Source organism: Aptenodytes patagonicus, chromosome 2 (genome assembly GCF_965638725.1).
Source record: "Aptenodytes patagonicus chromosome 2, bAptPat1.pri.cur, whole genome shotgun sequence".
Taxonomy (NCBI): Eukaryota; Metazoa; Chordata; class Aves; order Sphenisciformes; family Spheniscidae; genus Aptenodytes; species Aptenodytes patagonicus.
Genome location: NC_134950.1, coordinates 96493691 through 96509233, shown reverse-complemented (window position 1 = coordinate 96509233; position 15543 = coordinate 96493691). Strand labels below are relative to the sequence as shown.

Genomic DNA, 15543 nt, shown 5'->3' with positions numbered 1-15543 from the left:
AACGGACCACAAGTTTTCAGTAGGAATTCACATACTTGGTATATCTCTGTGGGGCCCTGATGAAATCAGACAGTGTTTTGGTAGTGGCCTGTTGCACAGGGCTCAGACACCCCTGCAGCTCCTGGGGTTTACGTATTGCTGTAGGGTAGAAGGAAGCTGGCTGCTCGACGTCTCGAAGGCCGCCCGGTGCCATCAGCCACCCCAGGACACACTTCCACCTGCCTGTTTTATCTCTCCAAGCATCCATCTCTCCTAAAACCATCCCCTGGTGGGAAACGCACCCTGGGGGCCTACAATGCTCCCCCTCAATACCTGCGGGGCCCGGCTCCCGCCTGCAGAGCGACTCATGAAGCACGCACGTGCCTTAACTGCCGTGAACTACAGCTGCTGCACCACAAAACCCAGCCGGGTTTTGCTGCCTGACTCACGCCGGGGTTGTTCTGAACCTGTGAGGACCGAAAGCACCGAGCGCGCACACCTACTAGGGGAAGAGACGGGCGAGGCGTTTAACGGCTGCCGCCCCCACACGACGACCCTACCTCGCGCCCCGCTGCCGCGCATGCGCACATCTGCCGCCGCGCTCAGTCGGCGCCACAGCGGAAGCAGCTACGCTGTCGAAGCAGGCGGAAATGACCTCATAGCACAGCTTCTTCCCCGCCCTTCCACCCGCTTGCCGGCTGTTCCGTGTAGTCGCTCCCTCTCGGGCGGCGGGTGACGTGATCGGGGGCGGCTCCCCCATTGGCGGCGCTCCCCGCGGCGCGCGGAGCCGGCGGAGGATGTCGGTGCCGCCGCTGCGGCGGCTCCGCCAGGCGCCGCGGCACCTGCTGGTCTGCGAGAAGGGCCACGCGCGGCACGAGCGCTCGCGGCACGCGGCGCACGTGCGGGACCACGCCTACAACTGCCGCGTGAGTGCGCCCGCCGCTGGCGCGGGCGCGAGCCGGGGGCGGGGGGTTGTGTTAACGGACGTTGCCGTTGGTGGGCGCGAGGAGGGGGCCCCTGTGGAGGCGGTCACTGGCCGGGGGCTCAGCGGGGCGCGGAGCTGCGGCGCAGAGCTGCCAGAGGTTTCTGCGCCTCCCCGGTGGGGCCGAAGCATCCCCTCACCGCGGGCGGAAGGGTCCCGGTGGCTCTGCCTGCTGGCCGTTAAAGGAGCGCTTTGCTGGTGCTCCACCTGGCGCCAGGCTGTTTTCTGGAAGGTTCCGCCATCCTTGTCAAAGGTGGCCTGCACGCCTCTTGGGGAGGGGGTGGAGGGGGAGAAGAAAAATTAGCCCCCGTTGGCTTGGTGGTCTTGCGCAGCATGCAGAATCTCAAAGAGTGAAAGGCCGTGCGGACACGAACTAGAAGAGAAGAGGGGTGACCCGGTGGAAGAGGTGACAATGTTTTGTCAGTGCTACCTGGCAAGTAACGCAGGGAGCGGCACCCGCAAGTTGCTAGTCCAAGCAGTGAGGGACTGAGGGAGTCCCTCAGCAGTGAAGGAGGTTTCAGCTGAAGCCTGGCTGCAGGTATACCCTGGAAGTCCTCTTTTTCATGTTGTCCCTCCTTCTGCCAAAGTGTCATGTCGTGCCGTCATCAACAACTGCTTCATTGTTTCGGACAACTTAATGTGGCGAAGGCCAGTTTTTGCCAGCTCGCCCTCCTTTCTTTGCCTTTGCAAGCATCAGTCAGACCCTCTTGCTATTTCCTTAGTAACTTTTTTAGCAGCTAACTAGAAGGCTTTCTACTTGTGTGGCAGGCAGCCCATCTGTCAGTTGTTACTTGTCTTGTGTACGTGTGCAAAGGGAGATATGTACCTGTTCTCTGTAAGCTCCTTTGTTTCAGAAAAAAGTTGTTTGGGTTTTTTTTGAGGGTGGAGTGGGAAGGAACGAGGGGATGAACCTTTATGCTGCTTGTGCATGGTTATTGGGAAGCTTGGTACTGGCCCATGTAATAACCTCTGTTTGCCCTGGTCTCCCGGACTTAAGAGTTCTCTTGATCTATGAAACACGCACAGGAAAGCTTTTAAACAAAAGGGAAATTAAAGGTAGGCAACTGGACCAAAAGACTGAATGCTGAGTTTAGTAAGAAAAGCTAGGTGCTCATCCACTTTGAAAATCGGTTTTCTACCTTAAATGAGAAACCTGCTAGAGAAGTTGTAGCCTTAACATACGCCTTATGACTTTCTTGAAAATCATAAGCCCATCTTCAGGTTTTGTTCTGATGGTCTGTTCGCTCTCCTGAGCTCCAAAATATTCTACAGAGGAGAATGCATTGATTCAAAAACTAGTTTAAATTCTACTTTGGTCTTCGCATTTCCACTGAGATTACATAAATGCTTAGCCTACACTTTTAGTTATAACTGCTTCCTGCAGCAAGGGCTGAAGGAAATGTTCCAGTGCGACTTCAAGCTAAATTGATAATGACGTGAAACAAGATCGTTAGTTAAGTCATGCGGTGTAAAACCATGCCTTTATGTAACACTTCAAATGCTATTGAATAGCATGTAAAATGCAAAAACCAAATAACATTTGTGCTGTACTTGGAGACTTTTTGCAAATTGATACATTTTGAAGACAATAGCTTGAAATTTTTTTTTCTTCATCTCATTTTGGTGTAACATACTGATTTCTTTGAAAAGAAGAATTTTTCTTTTTTTTTTTTCTTCCAGAACAGATTTTAGGATATGATTTACATTACAAATATTTTCCTAATAGGTGTCTTTTTTGATCCCTGAATGTGGCATACTACCTGAAGTGCTGAAAAGTACTGTTGCAGATGTTGGAGAGTACTACCTGGTGAGGAATTTATCGGTTCATGAATTGGTCGCTCACGAATTCATTGATGCTTTTGTGAAGAAAGGTAAGGAGGTAATCAGAACATGACAGATGCAGTAATAGTATATATTTTTCATAACACAGTAAAATCCACTTATTTATTCTGAAAAGTATTTTAAAGGAAGGGAAAAAAATAGAAAATTCTGCATTAATTTCTTTATCTGCTTTTTTTCTGCTTTGTGGTGTGTCAATGTTTGTTTACACCCAATGGGTCCAAAACTTAGAAGTTTGTGTGACTGTTCCCTTTTCATTTCTCCCTATTCCATCTTAATTCTGCAAGCCAGCTGTCAAGAGGGCTTCCATGTATCCTCACACCTGTTTGTCTTCTACATCTCATCTTTATGCAGATTCCTGCAGAAATCCCCTCCCTTCTCCCTTTCTGATTCCTTCATATTTCAGCACAGAGCTGTTAGCTGTGTTCTGCAGCAGGCAAGAGAAAAAGAAGAAAAAATATGCTTTTTTGGGGGGGTGGGTTTTTTTGCTAATAGAGCTGCAGCGGCTCGTCCTTACACAGTAAGAGCAAAGAGGATGTGAAGAAAGATGCAGCCTCCGCCCAGCCAACTTGCTATTGCATACTCAGCACGCTGTTTTCATCGAGCAGGCCCTGCTTGTTTGGCTCATGCTAAATGTTGTACCCTTCAGATGATTGTCAGGGAGAAAAAAAGCTTTAAAGGGAAAAGAGAGACGAAAAGAACATGTGGGTGAAACGGGAGCATGAGATCCATTACTTTCTAACTGCGGGACTCTTTTTCGTATTTCCTTTAGTCTCATTAATGGCTTTTATGCCAGTTGTTTTATGGAAGCAGTATGATGTTTGTACACCAAGTTTACAGGATCTGACTTTTGTATTTTTAAGAATAAAATTGGTTGTGGCAGCTAATGCTACAAAAAACATATTTAGTAATGTGAGCATCTTCCACCTTGTCTTCATGTGAACTAATAATAGAAATGTGTCTGGAAAAAAATGGGGTTTTCCATTTGCTGAGTGGGGAAGGTCACAGGTGGAAAGAAAGTGTTTTCATATTGGGGCATATTGTTAACATTACCTATATTACAGGTCCTTTAAAATAGTGCCAGTCCAAGGTTTGTAAAAATAATAACAAAATGCTATTTTGCTTGACAAGGTGGAAGAAAGTTGGTTGATGAAAACACAAGGGTTTAGAATGATTCAAGTGGTATTTGGCATGTTTCAGTATCTTGAGGTGAATCTTTCATATTGTCGTGTCTGTCTTTAGAGACTGTGTAATCTCACGGTTTTCTGCTTTACTATTAAAGGTTCATGCTACGCACTTACCTATAACACAAAAATCGATCAAGATAATACTGCAGCTCTGCTACCAAATGGTATGGTTTGTTTTGTTTTTAGTAATACATAGATATTGATTGTGGTCTTGGTTTGTGTTTTTTTTTTTATTTGGAATGATGTAAACTGGAAAATTTAATGCTTACTGTACTTGCCAACTTTATTAGATATATGTTTGAATCATAAAAATATTTTAACTTTTTTTTCATTCGTGCTGTTAAACTATTTATTTAATCTAAAGGAAATTAAAAAAAAAAATCAGCTTCACTTATATATAGTATCAGATTGTCAATGCTTCCACCGTAACTGCAATTGCTACAGAGGATTATTTTTGTGAAAAGATTGCATTCCAACTTCTTGCTTCCTACTGGTCTTAAGGACAGAATTTGTACCAAAAAAGAAAATTATCAGCACTGCTTAGGAACGCTTTTTAAATATTCAGTGTTTATTCTTTGAGAATTATGTGACTCTCTTGCAGTTCCATCACAATTTTATGACAAAATGTTCCATCTCAGGTGGGTTTTTACATGCAGAGAAAATAATGAAGCTGTTTTGGGCTTCAAACATGTCGTCTTATTTCCGTTTAACAATGTATCAGATATAATAGAAACACAAATTGGTCTATCAGCCCTCTAGCCTAAGATGCTGTAATATGACAGGTGCCCATCAGGGCATAAGTAACTTCAGATTCTTCAGAGGAGGAATTCTTTTATGTGCTCTGTTAGTACAGTCCTAGCAAAATGGGTACTTGATAGTGATTGAGTTTGTACGATACAGTTATTACAAGCTATGCACAATTAATGCAGAGACAGCATTGCAGTTCCTGTTGATGTCGCTGTCTGAAATCTTCAGGAGCAGCTTATTTGTTTGTATTCTATATTACATTGTTGAACAGTAGAATCAAGAGACTGTAGTAGAGATCTGTTGTGTGAAATTCTGTACCAAGTGGCAGCTGCCAGATTTGGTTTATGAACATGGAAGTGGAGTTGTTCCAGCGCATATCTGCTCATCGCTAATAAGCATAGTTTACTCAATGTGAGTAGTCCCGCTGGAGTTGGAGGAACTGCTTTTGTATGTTTAGTTGAGCAGTGCATGCATGACTGTTCACTAAGTCAGGCCCTAGTGTAATGTAGTATTCAACCAATGACACAGCAAGTGCTAGGGGACAAGCGGAGGAAAAACTGAGGCAATGAAGTGAGGTAGTACAGTAAAAAAGCTATGACTATCTCAGGAATAATATTACACATTTCTCATTCTAGTTCGTAAGACCTCTTTGATAAAAATGAGTAATTGAGTTATAACACTTTTTTTAAGGGTTAATCTGGTAATCTATTCAACTGGAACTAAGGAGTCTGGATTACATTAGTAATACCATTGATCCAAAGCTAACGTTGTATCAGGTACACGGTTCTCGGAAGACTTCAAAGGGAACTAAGTAGAAGATTATTTGTATTAAAGTTTGTTTTGTTTATAGGAAAATTAATTCTATCAGTGGATAAGGATACTTATGAGGAACTTGGACTGCAAGGTCACCCTTCTCAGTATTCTGGCAAAAAAGTAATGAGATATAGTAAGTATTATTTATATTAACAGTGCTGATTTCAGATCTGTCTGTGAAGCGCCTTGTTAGGATGTTAAACCAGCAATGCTGAAACTTCCCTTTCCTTAAAATTGGTTATTGTCTAGGTTGTATTTTTCCAGATGCAGATACAAGGACTGCATGAAGAGAAAAAATACTTTTTTTCAAATAATAAAGCAGAAACAAATGTGTGATCTTTTGAGTATTCTATAAAATTTTTAATTTCTGGGGTTTTTATTGTGTTGTTTATACTGGAGTGATGTAGGACTCAAGAATTTTTGTATACTGTGCATAGTATCTGTGCCTTCCGATTTAAATTGGAAAATACTAAACTTATTAAGGTAGAGCTTAAAATTCGCATACTATACAAAAAAATCAGTGAAGAGCCTCACCCAAGACTGCTTGCTTGAAAGGGAGAGTCGTATTACGTTTGACACATTTAAAATGGTAGTCTCCATATACCAAGTACTTGGAAAATGTTGTAATTTTTAACAGCTGCAGAGAAGACATACTGAGTGTGATTTTTGTTAACTTTTTTTCTGGTAAATAATTAAAAAAAAACATGAACACTATGCCATCTCAAGTGTATTTGAACCTGCAGTAGTTGATAGGTAGTTACATAAAAACTTTAGAAGGGAAAACTTGTTATCTATAATAAGAATTTTGGCAAAACAGGACATCATTTTACTATTCAGTTTGTCAAGTAACATGTATGATGAAATTTCCGTCTGAAAAATAAATGTAACTTTTAGCCTGGGACCAATTCATCTAGAAAAAAACAGTTGCAAAAGAGTCATTGCCATATCTGTGGCCTTTGATGTTAGAAACTCTAGCTTTTTTAGTGCTAATGGCTTGCCTAATTACCAAGATATTTTTAAGATGCTGTTTTGGGATTTCTGTCACTGCCATTACAAAAGGAATCTGTCCCTCCAGTCACTAGAAGGCAGTTCCAGATTATATCAAAATAAGGACAGCAGGAGGTGAATATTTATTTACATAATGGAGAGTCATATTTGCATAATCAAATACTTTATAAAGATGCTGTATATGTGAAAAGGAAGTTTAATGTTCTTTGGTTTCTTTGTGTTCTTTTAGTTCTTAATGCATTTTATATTAAAATTTATTTCAATTGAGTAACTATTGCTTTTGTACATTTTTGCAGTTATAACTATTGACTTGACTGATTCCGGCTTTCACCCTGATAGCAAGAAACATAACAGAGTGCTTTGGGCCTTGAAAGAAAAGAAACCTTTAGAATTTGACTTCCTAATGGCTTGGTATAATACAGGTAATAACTAAATGTAAAACTAAAATGTAACTGACATGAAGTCCAAATATTTTTAGTTTACTGTTCTTTTCTACTGATTGTCCAAATGCATTTTTAGTGGAGGGAAAAGTTAGATTAAAATGTGTTTGGGTGGCATTTTTTGTTTGTTTTGTTTATTTGTTTGGGGTGGTGGTGGTGTTACTTCCTACACAGCAGAACATTCCAGTTCAGGAACACAACGGTGATTCATAGGAGATACATTAGTTGCTTCATTTCCTTGTCTCTAGGTTGCCCAGGCTTTCTGGTGTAACTTTGCCTATTTCATAGCGCTGCCTCTTCTTTATAAATCTGAGACATACATAGCTGTTACTAATACACTTTTTTTAGTTCTTTTATTAATACACATAAGTTACATATTTGGCGTAGGTCTTGAGATAGGGAACTTTTTTGTTTCATCAGTAGTTACAGGCAATGTACGGAGTCCCTATTTTTGTCATGTGCTGTGTACACTGATACACACGCAGTCTGCTATTTTATCATTTTATTCTCAAGCACTTGTTTGAGATTGGAGCAGAGTGAGAGGTTGTTGTTACAAGAAATTGTATTGTCTCAGATCACCTTTTTTCTAGAATTTGTTTACTGATTACATTACATTACTAACAAATCTAGAATCGTTTTCTGATTACATTAATTTTTCTTCTGGGATTTAAGTATTGTTCTTTCCCTGAGGAAAGAACCTTTTCCCCGTTTTCCAAAGTCTTCAGTTGCTTGTATTAGCTCAGAACAGGCTGTATCTAGGGATATGTAGCATTTGCATAGAATTGACAAAAGCTGCAGGAGTCTGTACTGCAAAAAAATGTTTTTGTTCATCATAGCTGTGTAGCTTTTAGTGTGGTTCTGCTTTGAGTCACGAAGAAGTCTCTACACTAGTGAGAAGGGATGTTGGAGAGGTCCCTGAGAATGCTTTCCTGTCTGATCTTTACACTGTTACTCTTGCCTGGCTCTTCAAGACCACGTCTGAGAGGGAGTTACTGACCTGAGAAATTAAATCTGCTTATAAGCTCCTTTAGCAGTGTCCCATGTTACACTTTAGTCCTTCATGTTTCCCCTCCCCCTTCTTAAGTGCTAATCATATGACAAGGATCCTTCCTTGTTTGTCATACAGATATTGTTTAAAGGCTTGCAGTTCCTGTCCTTGTAGTCTTTGGGAAAGAGTCGCAGTGAAGACTGTTGCTACCATAAATGGTGACATAAATCCAACTAAGGTGGCGGATCTTCAGGCTCAGCCTGCTTGGATTTATCGCAGAGAGCAAAATGCCTCTAGGGCCGGTATGTTTCTTACGTTTGTTGCTGCCAGTGTAGCAGCATTCAGGAAGAATAGCATTCCTTTTCCTCACTTTCTTACATCCAAAACCTGGGTCAGGTCAATCACTTTCTGAATATGGAGTTAAATCTGAATACCTTTCTGTGCAAGAATCCTGTGCTCATAACACATGAAAGACTTCTAGTCTTAGTACTGACAAAAATAAAACTTTTAGAGATTTTTATTAATAGGCATGAGGCATTGTGTAGATTCTGCTGGAAGGGGAAAAGAGAGATGTATTTTGTTGAGAGAATCTATGTCCTCCGTGAACATTCTGCTTTCAGCCTTCCTGCTGATAACTGGTGTTTCTTGCTATGGCCAGCACTGCTGCAAACCTGTAAACATTCATGTCACTTTCCAAAAGCAGGATTTTTTTTCGTACCCGTTTTTCCCACTTAGTGGTTCTGGCACCAAGAGGAACAGAAAAAGGGAATATGGAGTGACTCATGTCTTTAATGATAGAGGCAAAACAACCTTTTCTTCTCTATTGCTGTAATTTCTATGACAATTTTAAACGTTTATTGGCTGAAATTCACTTGCCTCCAAAAAACTTGGACAATGTGACATGGAAAGCTATGCTGTAGCTAGAGGAATTGTTCTGCTGGAGTCTTGATTGTAGTCTTTGAGACTTCTTGAATTTAGGACTATAGCTGAGGCTCCCATATGGAGTAGACATTTAAAATGTGTAATTTTTTATATTTGACTAAGAATTCTAGGGCAGTATTATACATTCTTTGAACCTGTTAGTCTAACAAATGCCAATAGGAAGTACAGACTGAAGGAAGATCATCTGTTCTAGCACACTTCAGACTTAAATATCTATATAAAAATACTAAATTAACAAGAATTCAGTGGCTGCCTGTCTTTGTCACTGTGCCCTTTGGTATTTGGACAGCTTTTTTTGAAGGATGACTAAAAAGGATCAGGTTAGCCCTCCTTTTTATACTTCCCCATGTGATTGTCCTTGATGAGATAAATAACGGCTGATGGAGTTTAGGCAGTCCATAATTTTTGATAGCAGGTCTTGGATATTGTATTCCGCAGTGAACTCTATCCTGTTCTTGAATTTCTTCTGTTCATACATGCCTTTCCTGCAGTATGTAAATGCTATTCTGGACTTCTCATGGATAAGGTATTATTTCTTGGTCGCCTAGAGACCCATTGTTACTTTATGAAACTAGAATACGTTATCTGGGATTTCAAATTTAGGAGGATTGATTCCACGTCAATTATCTTACTGCTTCAAAAAGGAAGTTGGTTAATATATCTTAATTTGCAATATGCTTTCTTAGGCTAGGTTTTTAGTCTAGGTTAGGTTTTTAGAATTTTACCTGTTGTTTTGGATCACTTACTAGAGTTGAAGAAACATGGCCTTTCCCACAGGTCCATCAAGGTACATCTAACTGTTACAGCCGTACTGCATTTGAAGACTTATCACTGTTTTTTTCCTTCTCTGATCCTAATAAAGTGAGATTTGTGATACGGTTTGATTTCTCTACACTCCCCCCTTCCTTCTCTCTTCAATTATTATCCCCCCAAGAATTCCTCTTGACATAACTGATAAATGTGTTCTCAAACCTGTAGTCACCTGCTCACTTTTCCACTATGCAGGGAAAATGGTGTTCTGGGATGGCAGACACCTTAGCCAGGTGGGTAGGAGGGTCTCTAGTCTTGATGACTGATCGTGGTATTTTTCTCGGATAATATCACCTTCCAAATACACCTTCTCTGAAGATGATTTCTCAATTTACTGTAAATCAAGAATTTTTCTCAAAAACCTTATGGCTCCTAAATTAAGTTTGCCATCACACCTAGGAAATCAAATATGTGGTCTTTAGTGATGGGATAAGACCTCTCAGAAGGATTCTTACACGTTCTTGTCCTCAGCTGAGAGAACTAAGAGATCCACTAACCTGATATGCTGGATAGAAGACTGGGTGCCTTTTAAGGACAATGAAAAGGGAAACTTTCTGCAGTTGTGAAGGCGTGTTCCAGGAGAATTTAAATGACGCTATAGCTTTTTACAAAGTATTCCTGAGATTTGCAGGAATTTATGCCATTGGAGTTGTTCATGATTCTAGAAGCCATACTGTCTCTAGGAGGCAGTTCTTAGCGAACTAGTGATGCTGGGATCCCTCTGGACACTCAGTGGTTTTGGAGGGACTACTGCCTCAATTCATTTGAGCTTAGTTCCCTTTACCTGATCTTTGTGTACATCTACCACATGTATTCTCCTTCTCAAATTGCAATGCCTGAGGAATTTCTAGAGATGCTGAGCCTAGAGACGACCTAATCGTATAAGGCATGCATTGCCCTTCTACAGCAGCGAGTACCTGTGCATGAGCACAAAGGGAATGTACATATGGGCACTAGTAAGGCAAAATGTTCTCTGGCCTCGTGTTTATAGGCATGGGTATACTTACAGTGCGAGTGCATTTGCAGACCACTTTGTCTTGGGGAGCAGTTAACGTGTTCCTGCTCCCTTTCGTGTGTTCTTTTTCAGGAACACTCTGAATTCCTCTTTCTAATGAGTTCATTGTATTGTTTGCCCAGTTAATTCTTGAATTTTCTATTGACAGATCTATACTTGTTAGTTAAATAGTAAATTTACTGAGCTATACTGAGTTGTTGGATCTTGCACTAATTTTTATTTCCAAGAAGATAAGGAACCTGAAGATTCTATGGCTTTTGCCAAAGATAACAGCATGTAAGCAGTTTTACACACTGCGTTTTCTTGTATACATGTACAAAGGTTTCATGTATTCAGTGGTCCTTTTGTTTAGTAGTTTCATAACAGCTCTTTGTGGTGTTCTGTTGTTAAGGTGCAGAGGGATCAACACTGATGTCATACTTTTCAAAAAACCAAATACAGGCCCTGAAGCCAAAAATAACATTCAGCACATTGAGAGACTTGCAGTGTCCAGTGTTACAAAGTAATGAACTACAAGGAAAGCCGGATGAGTCCTGCAGTACAGAGGAACTGTTTGAATGGCTAGGTGCTGTCTTGAGTCAAGTTAGCTTGTAAGTATTTGAATTTGTTTGATCTCTTAAATACATTTTAAGTAAGGAAGGCCACAATTTATTTTAAGGAAGAGTTAAATAAAAATTAAGAAAGACACATTTGTGTAAGTGGGGAGTCTGTTATGCACACAAGTGTTTGTTGTAAGTCTTGAATAACTTATCTGTGTTTTTAGGGGTACCCATGTGTACTGGTTTTGGCTGGGATAGAGTTAATTTTCTCTGTAGTAGCTGGTGTGGTGCTGTGTTTTGGATTTGTGACCAAAACAGCATTGATAACACAGGGATGCTTTGTCTATTGCGGAGCAGTGCTTACACAGTGTCAAGGCCTTTTCTGTTTCTCACACTGCCCTGCCAGCAAGTAGGCTGGGGATGGGCAAGAGGCTGGGAGGGAACGCAGCCAGAACAGCACACCCCAACTGACCAGAAGGATATCCCACACCATGTGGTGGCGTGCTCAGCAATAAAAGCTGGGGGAAAGAAGGGCGGGAAGCATTCAGCGTTTGTCTTCCCAAGTCACAGTTACACATGATGGAGCCCTGCTTTCCTGGAGATGGCTAAACATCTGCCTGCCGATGGGGAGCAGTAAATGAATTCCTTAGTTTGCTTTGCTTTCACACGCAACGTTTTGCTTTACCTATTAAACTGTCTTTATCTCAACCCACGAGTTTTCTCACTTTTACCCTTCCGATTCTCTCCTCCATCCCACTAGGGAGGAGCGAGTGAGCGAGCGGTTGTGTGGTGTTTAGGTGTTTACCAGGGTTAACCCACAGCACCATGACATCTTGTGTATTAATTGCTTGGCCGTTAGTTGCTTTGGTATTAATTTAGATGATATACATAGATACTACTTGTTTGGTACAAGTTTTGATTCCAAGACTTCATGTTGACGATTTGAAGTATAGTTATTTTAGTTGGTTTTTTGTTGTTGTGGTTTTTTTTTCCAGAGACAACAAATCGTCTAGCTTCTTATCAACCTATTGCTGTCCTCAGCCCAACATAATGGTGGAAAAAGCTTTTTTGTGCACAATCACAGGCTTTATAATTCCTGAGAAGATAATTCAGTTATTGGAGCAGCTGTGGTAAGGGCTGACAGGAGTTACATTACTGAAATACTTGTACTCTAACACTTTTTAATTTTCAAAATCACTTTTAAATACTTCTTTTCAGTAGTGCCGTTGGAGGTAAATAGCAAAATATACAAAAAGAAGACTTTTTTTTTAATTAGGAAATGAGCTGAAAGCTTAACATGAGTATAAAAAAAGCAATAAACAATTTTGGATACTTCAAATTTGAAAATGCCTGCCCTGTATTCTAGTGATGACTTTGCTTTTTATCTTAATTTCTAAGAAACAGTGGCTCTACTGAGCTTCTACATTTTTCAAATTCCCCCTGCCTATGAAAATCAGATGCCCTCAAATATGTCTAATTTAGGGTTTTTTAACTACTGATGGAAAATATGATTGAAATCCCTTTATGATACCAAAAAAGAGTATCACAAGGTACTTCAAGGTTATTACAGCATTACAATAAATGAAGTTATAGTGAGTTTTTTGAATCAAGTGTTGTGACATGAACGGGGTATCTGTAGTTCTAGTTCGACTAGTGTATCATGGATCGGTGTGGTATCTGCCTGTATTATATATTAGTGCTACTGATAGCAAATTCTGGAAGCTCCTTGCCCCATGTGTGAGACAATTCTTGAAGTGCCTGCTGGCTAATGATTGTAGGACTGACTCATGACAATATTGCCATTGCTTTATCTGGAATATGATCATTACTCTTTGAGCCATTTTCAAATCTCATGCAGAAAGCCTTCCTAGGCTAGGGTTGGAACAGAAATTTCCTTGGCTTTTATTCTCTATTTAAGAGCAGCGGATAATGTCTGGCTTTGATTATTTGTAATCCATTTCCTTTCTGGTGGTAAAAGTATTTGTGTCAAGCACAGCCTGGCTATGTTTCTTCCTCCTATGTCTTTTTTTCCCTGATAGCAACTGTTCTCAGTAAATGTTCCATTTTCTGAAAGACAATACCTGCTATAGGAAATTCAGAACAGCTACTTTACAACTTAGAACTTTTTCTAATTGCTATAACTTGCAGGTTTGCCATGGCTAAAAGTATGGTGGGAATAATCAAGAGTCCACCTTCTTTAATTTCCTAATGTCTTCTGAAGAAAAATTTTTATTTTAATTTATGTATTATGTACTAAAGCAGTTTTAACTGTTAATTACAAATTTTCACTAAAGTGCCTGTGTCTCTTTTTTTTTTTTTTTTTTTTTTACTTTATATTGTATACTTGAACATGCGGTCTTATTCCATTATAATTATTGATTACCTTGTCTTCTTCCTTGCAGTTGCTATTTTGGTGAACCAAAACTAGCATATTGGCTGACCTTAACTGTGCATGGCTTTGCAGACAGCCCTGTTTCCTGGAGAGAAAGTGAACATGGTTTCCACAAAGGAGGAGAGAACTTGTACAACTTTGTAATTTTTAGAAATCTGGACTACTGGCTTCACATGGCTGTAGGAACCAATGATGATTGTCCTCCATAAAGCTACGTCTACAGAAGAAGTTTTCTAATAATCCCACATTACTGGATAGAAACCTAATAAGATAGTTTTTATAAAAGTAATTAGGTAACAAGTTAAGTACTAAGAGGCTGTATATGTTTTTCCATTATTTATAGCCCTTAAAGGATGACCTGCAATGGAAGGAATGGATTTTTGCTTCTTCACTGTCATACAGTGCCTTCTGAAAGACGTCACAATTCTAGCTTTAAGAAAAAGATATGTTTTTGAGAGTTTAAGTTCTCAGGAATTGACTGTAGGTGGTTTCCTTTTATCCAGAAGTAATTTTGGAATTTGAGAGTTAGTTTTACAGATTGCTAGCAAAAATATTTGAGAGGAAAGCTCATTTGGGGATTTAGTGTTTTCTTTCTTTACATTAAAGATCTGTAAAACCTTCAAATTCATGTTTAAGACATTTCAGCTGACATGCTGGCAAATAAAAAAAAAGAAAAAAGGGAGATGTGTTCTCCATAATTTGGTAGGGGGGAGGAGAAAAAAGGTGAGGAGAAGGAGGTACGTTACAGTGGAAGGACCACCCATTGAACATGGAAAAAGTAAAGGCTTACTGACCTGCTTTTTTGGATTTTGCAGATCACAGTTGGTTATTAGAAAGAAGCTGATTTTTAATAGTGATGCAAAAGGCTGTTGCTTGCTTTCTTAATTGACCTCCACACACCCACACCCACCAAATATCTACTTTTAAAAGTAGCTTGTGGTTCTTGCTTACAGGACAACTCATGGAGCTAGGACTTCAATGTCACGTTATTGCAGATATGTTTCTGGGAAGAATGCTATGGACATACCCTCAAACAATGCAGTTGAAGTGAAACAGGTTTTGTTAACAATAAGTAGTAATGCTGAGAGCATAGGCAGCTATAAAGAATCCAGGTTAACTCCGGTTGAAATCCATGAAAGGTTGGGGGGGGGGGGGGCAGGGGGATGGGCATTATTTGGGTTTTGTCTTATGGAGTGGGTATCATTAAAGTACCAATGCAGTGCTAAAATGGAAGTTGTTCACCTGATGGAGCAAGAGATTGGTAGTGGAAGTTAGGGCATAGCTGTAGTGGAAACATCAAGATCTCCTGTCAGGGTGAGTGGCACAAGTAAAGCAGAAAGCCCATGGGAAGCAGTTGAGCTTTCTTTATCTGTTTATTGGCTCTCTTCAGTGAGGATGATTTACTGGCTGGTATTTGTTTGTCATAAACTTCCACTAAACATAACCCCTTTTGCTCAAGTTTTGTTACACATTCCACAAACACAACTCTGACAAATCAGCAAACAGTTTTCTAAATAATTACATTGTTTTTCAAAATTATCCTGCCATGAGATGTTTCTAGTAGGTTAAGTGCCACCTTGTCACATGTACAGACATAGACTCACACAATGACAAACTGAATGGACAAGAGTCTGGGAAAGTTCTTAGCTTGACTCTTGACTAGTAAATATTTAACATGGCTGGCTCGAACATTATGTTTTATTACTATGCATCAGTGCAAATGGCTTCAGTTGTTGGCTAAAATCTGCTTTTGAAAGTGTCTGTTGAGGGATTATGCCAAGTGTCAACTTTCACAAGAGACTAGTAACCAGAAGTGTCTTCCTTTTTCCCCTTGATCAGAAGGTCTCTTAAAAGCTTGGGCT

At 40.2% G+C, this 15543-nt stretch overlaps 1 protein-coding gene across 1 annotated transcript; it reads left to right on the top strand.

Annotated features, from left to right (window-relative positions):
- Nucleotides 1–740: 740 nt before the first annotated feature.
- RPP40 (ribonuclease P/MRP subunit p40) lies at nt 741–14728 on the top strand. Its single transcript, XM_076330479.1, has 8 exons — nt 741–905; nt 2688–2832; nt 4083–4151; nt 5585–5680; nt 6852–6977; nt 11142–11340; nt 12285–12419; nt 13692–14728. Exons 1-8 carry the CDS (start codon nt 777–779, stop codon nt 13888–13890), a joined length of 1098 nt encoding a protein of 365 aa, XP_076186594.1. The 5' UTR covers nt 741–776; the 3' UTR covers nt 13891–14728.
- The last annotated feature ends 815 nt before the right edge of the window (nt 14729–15543 follow it).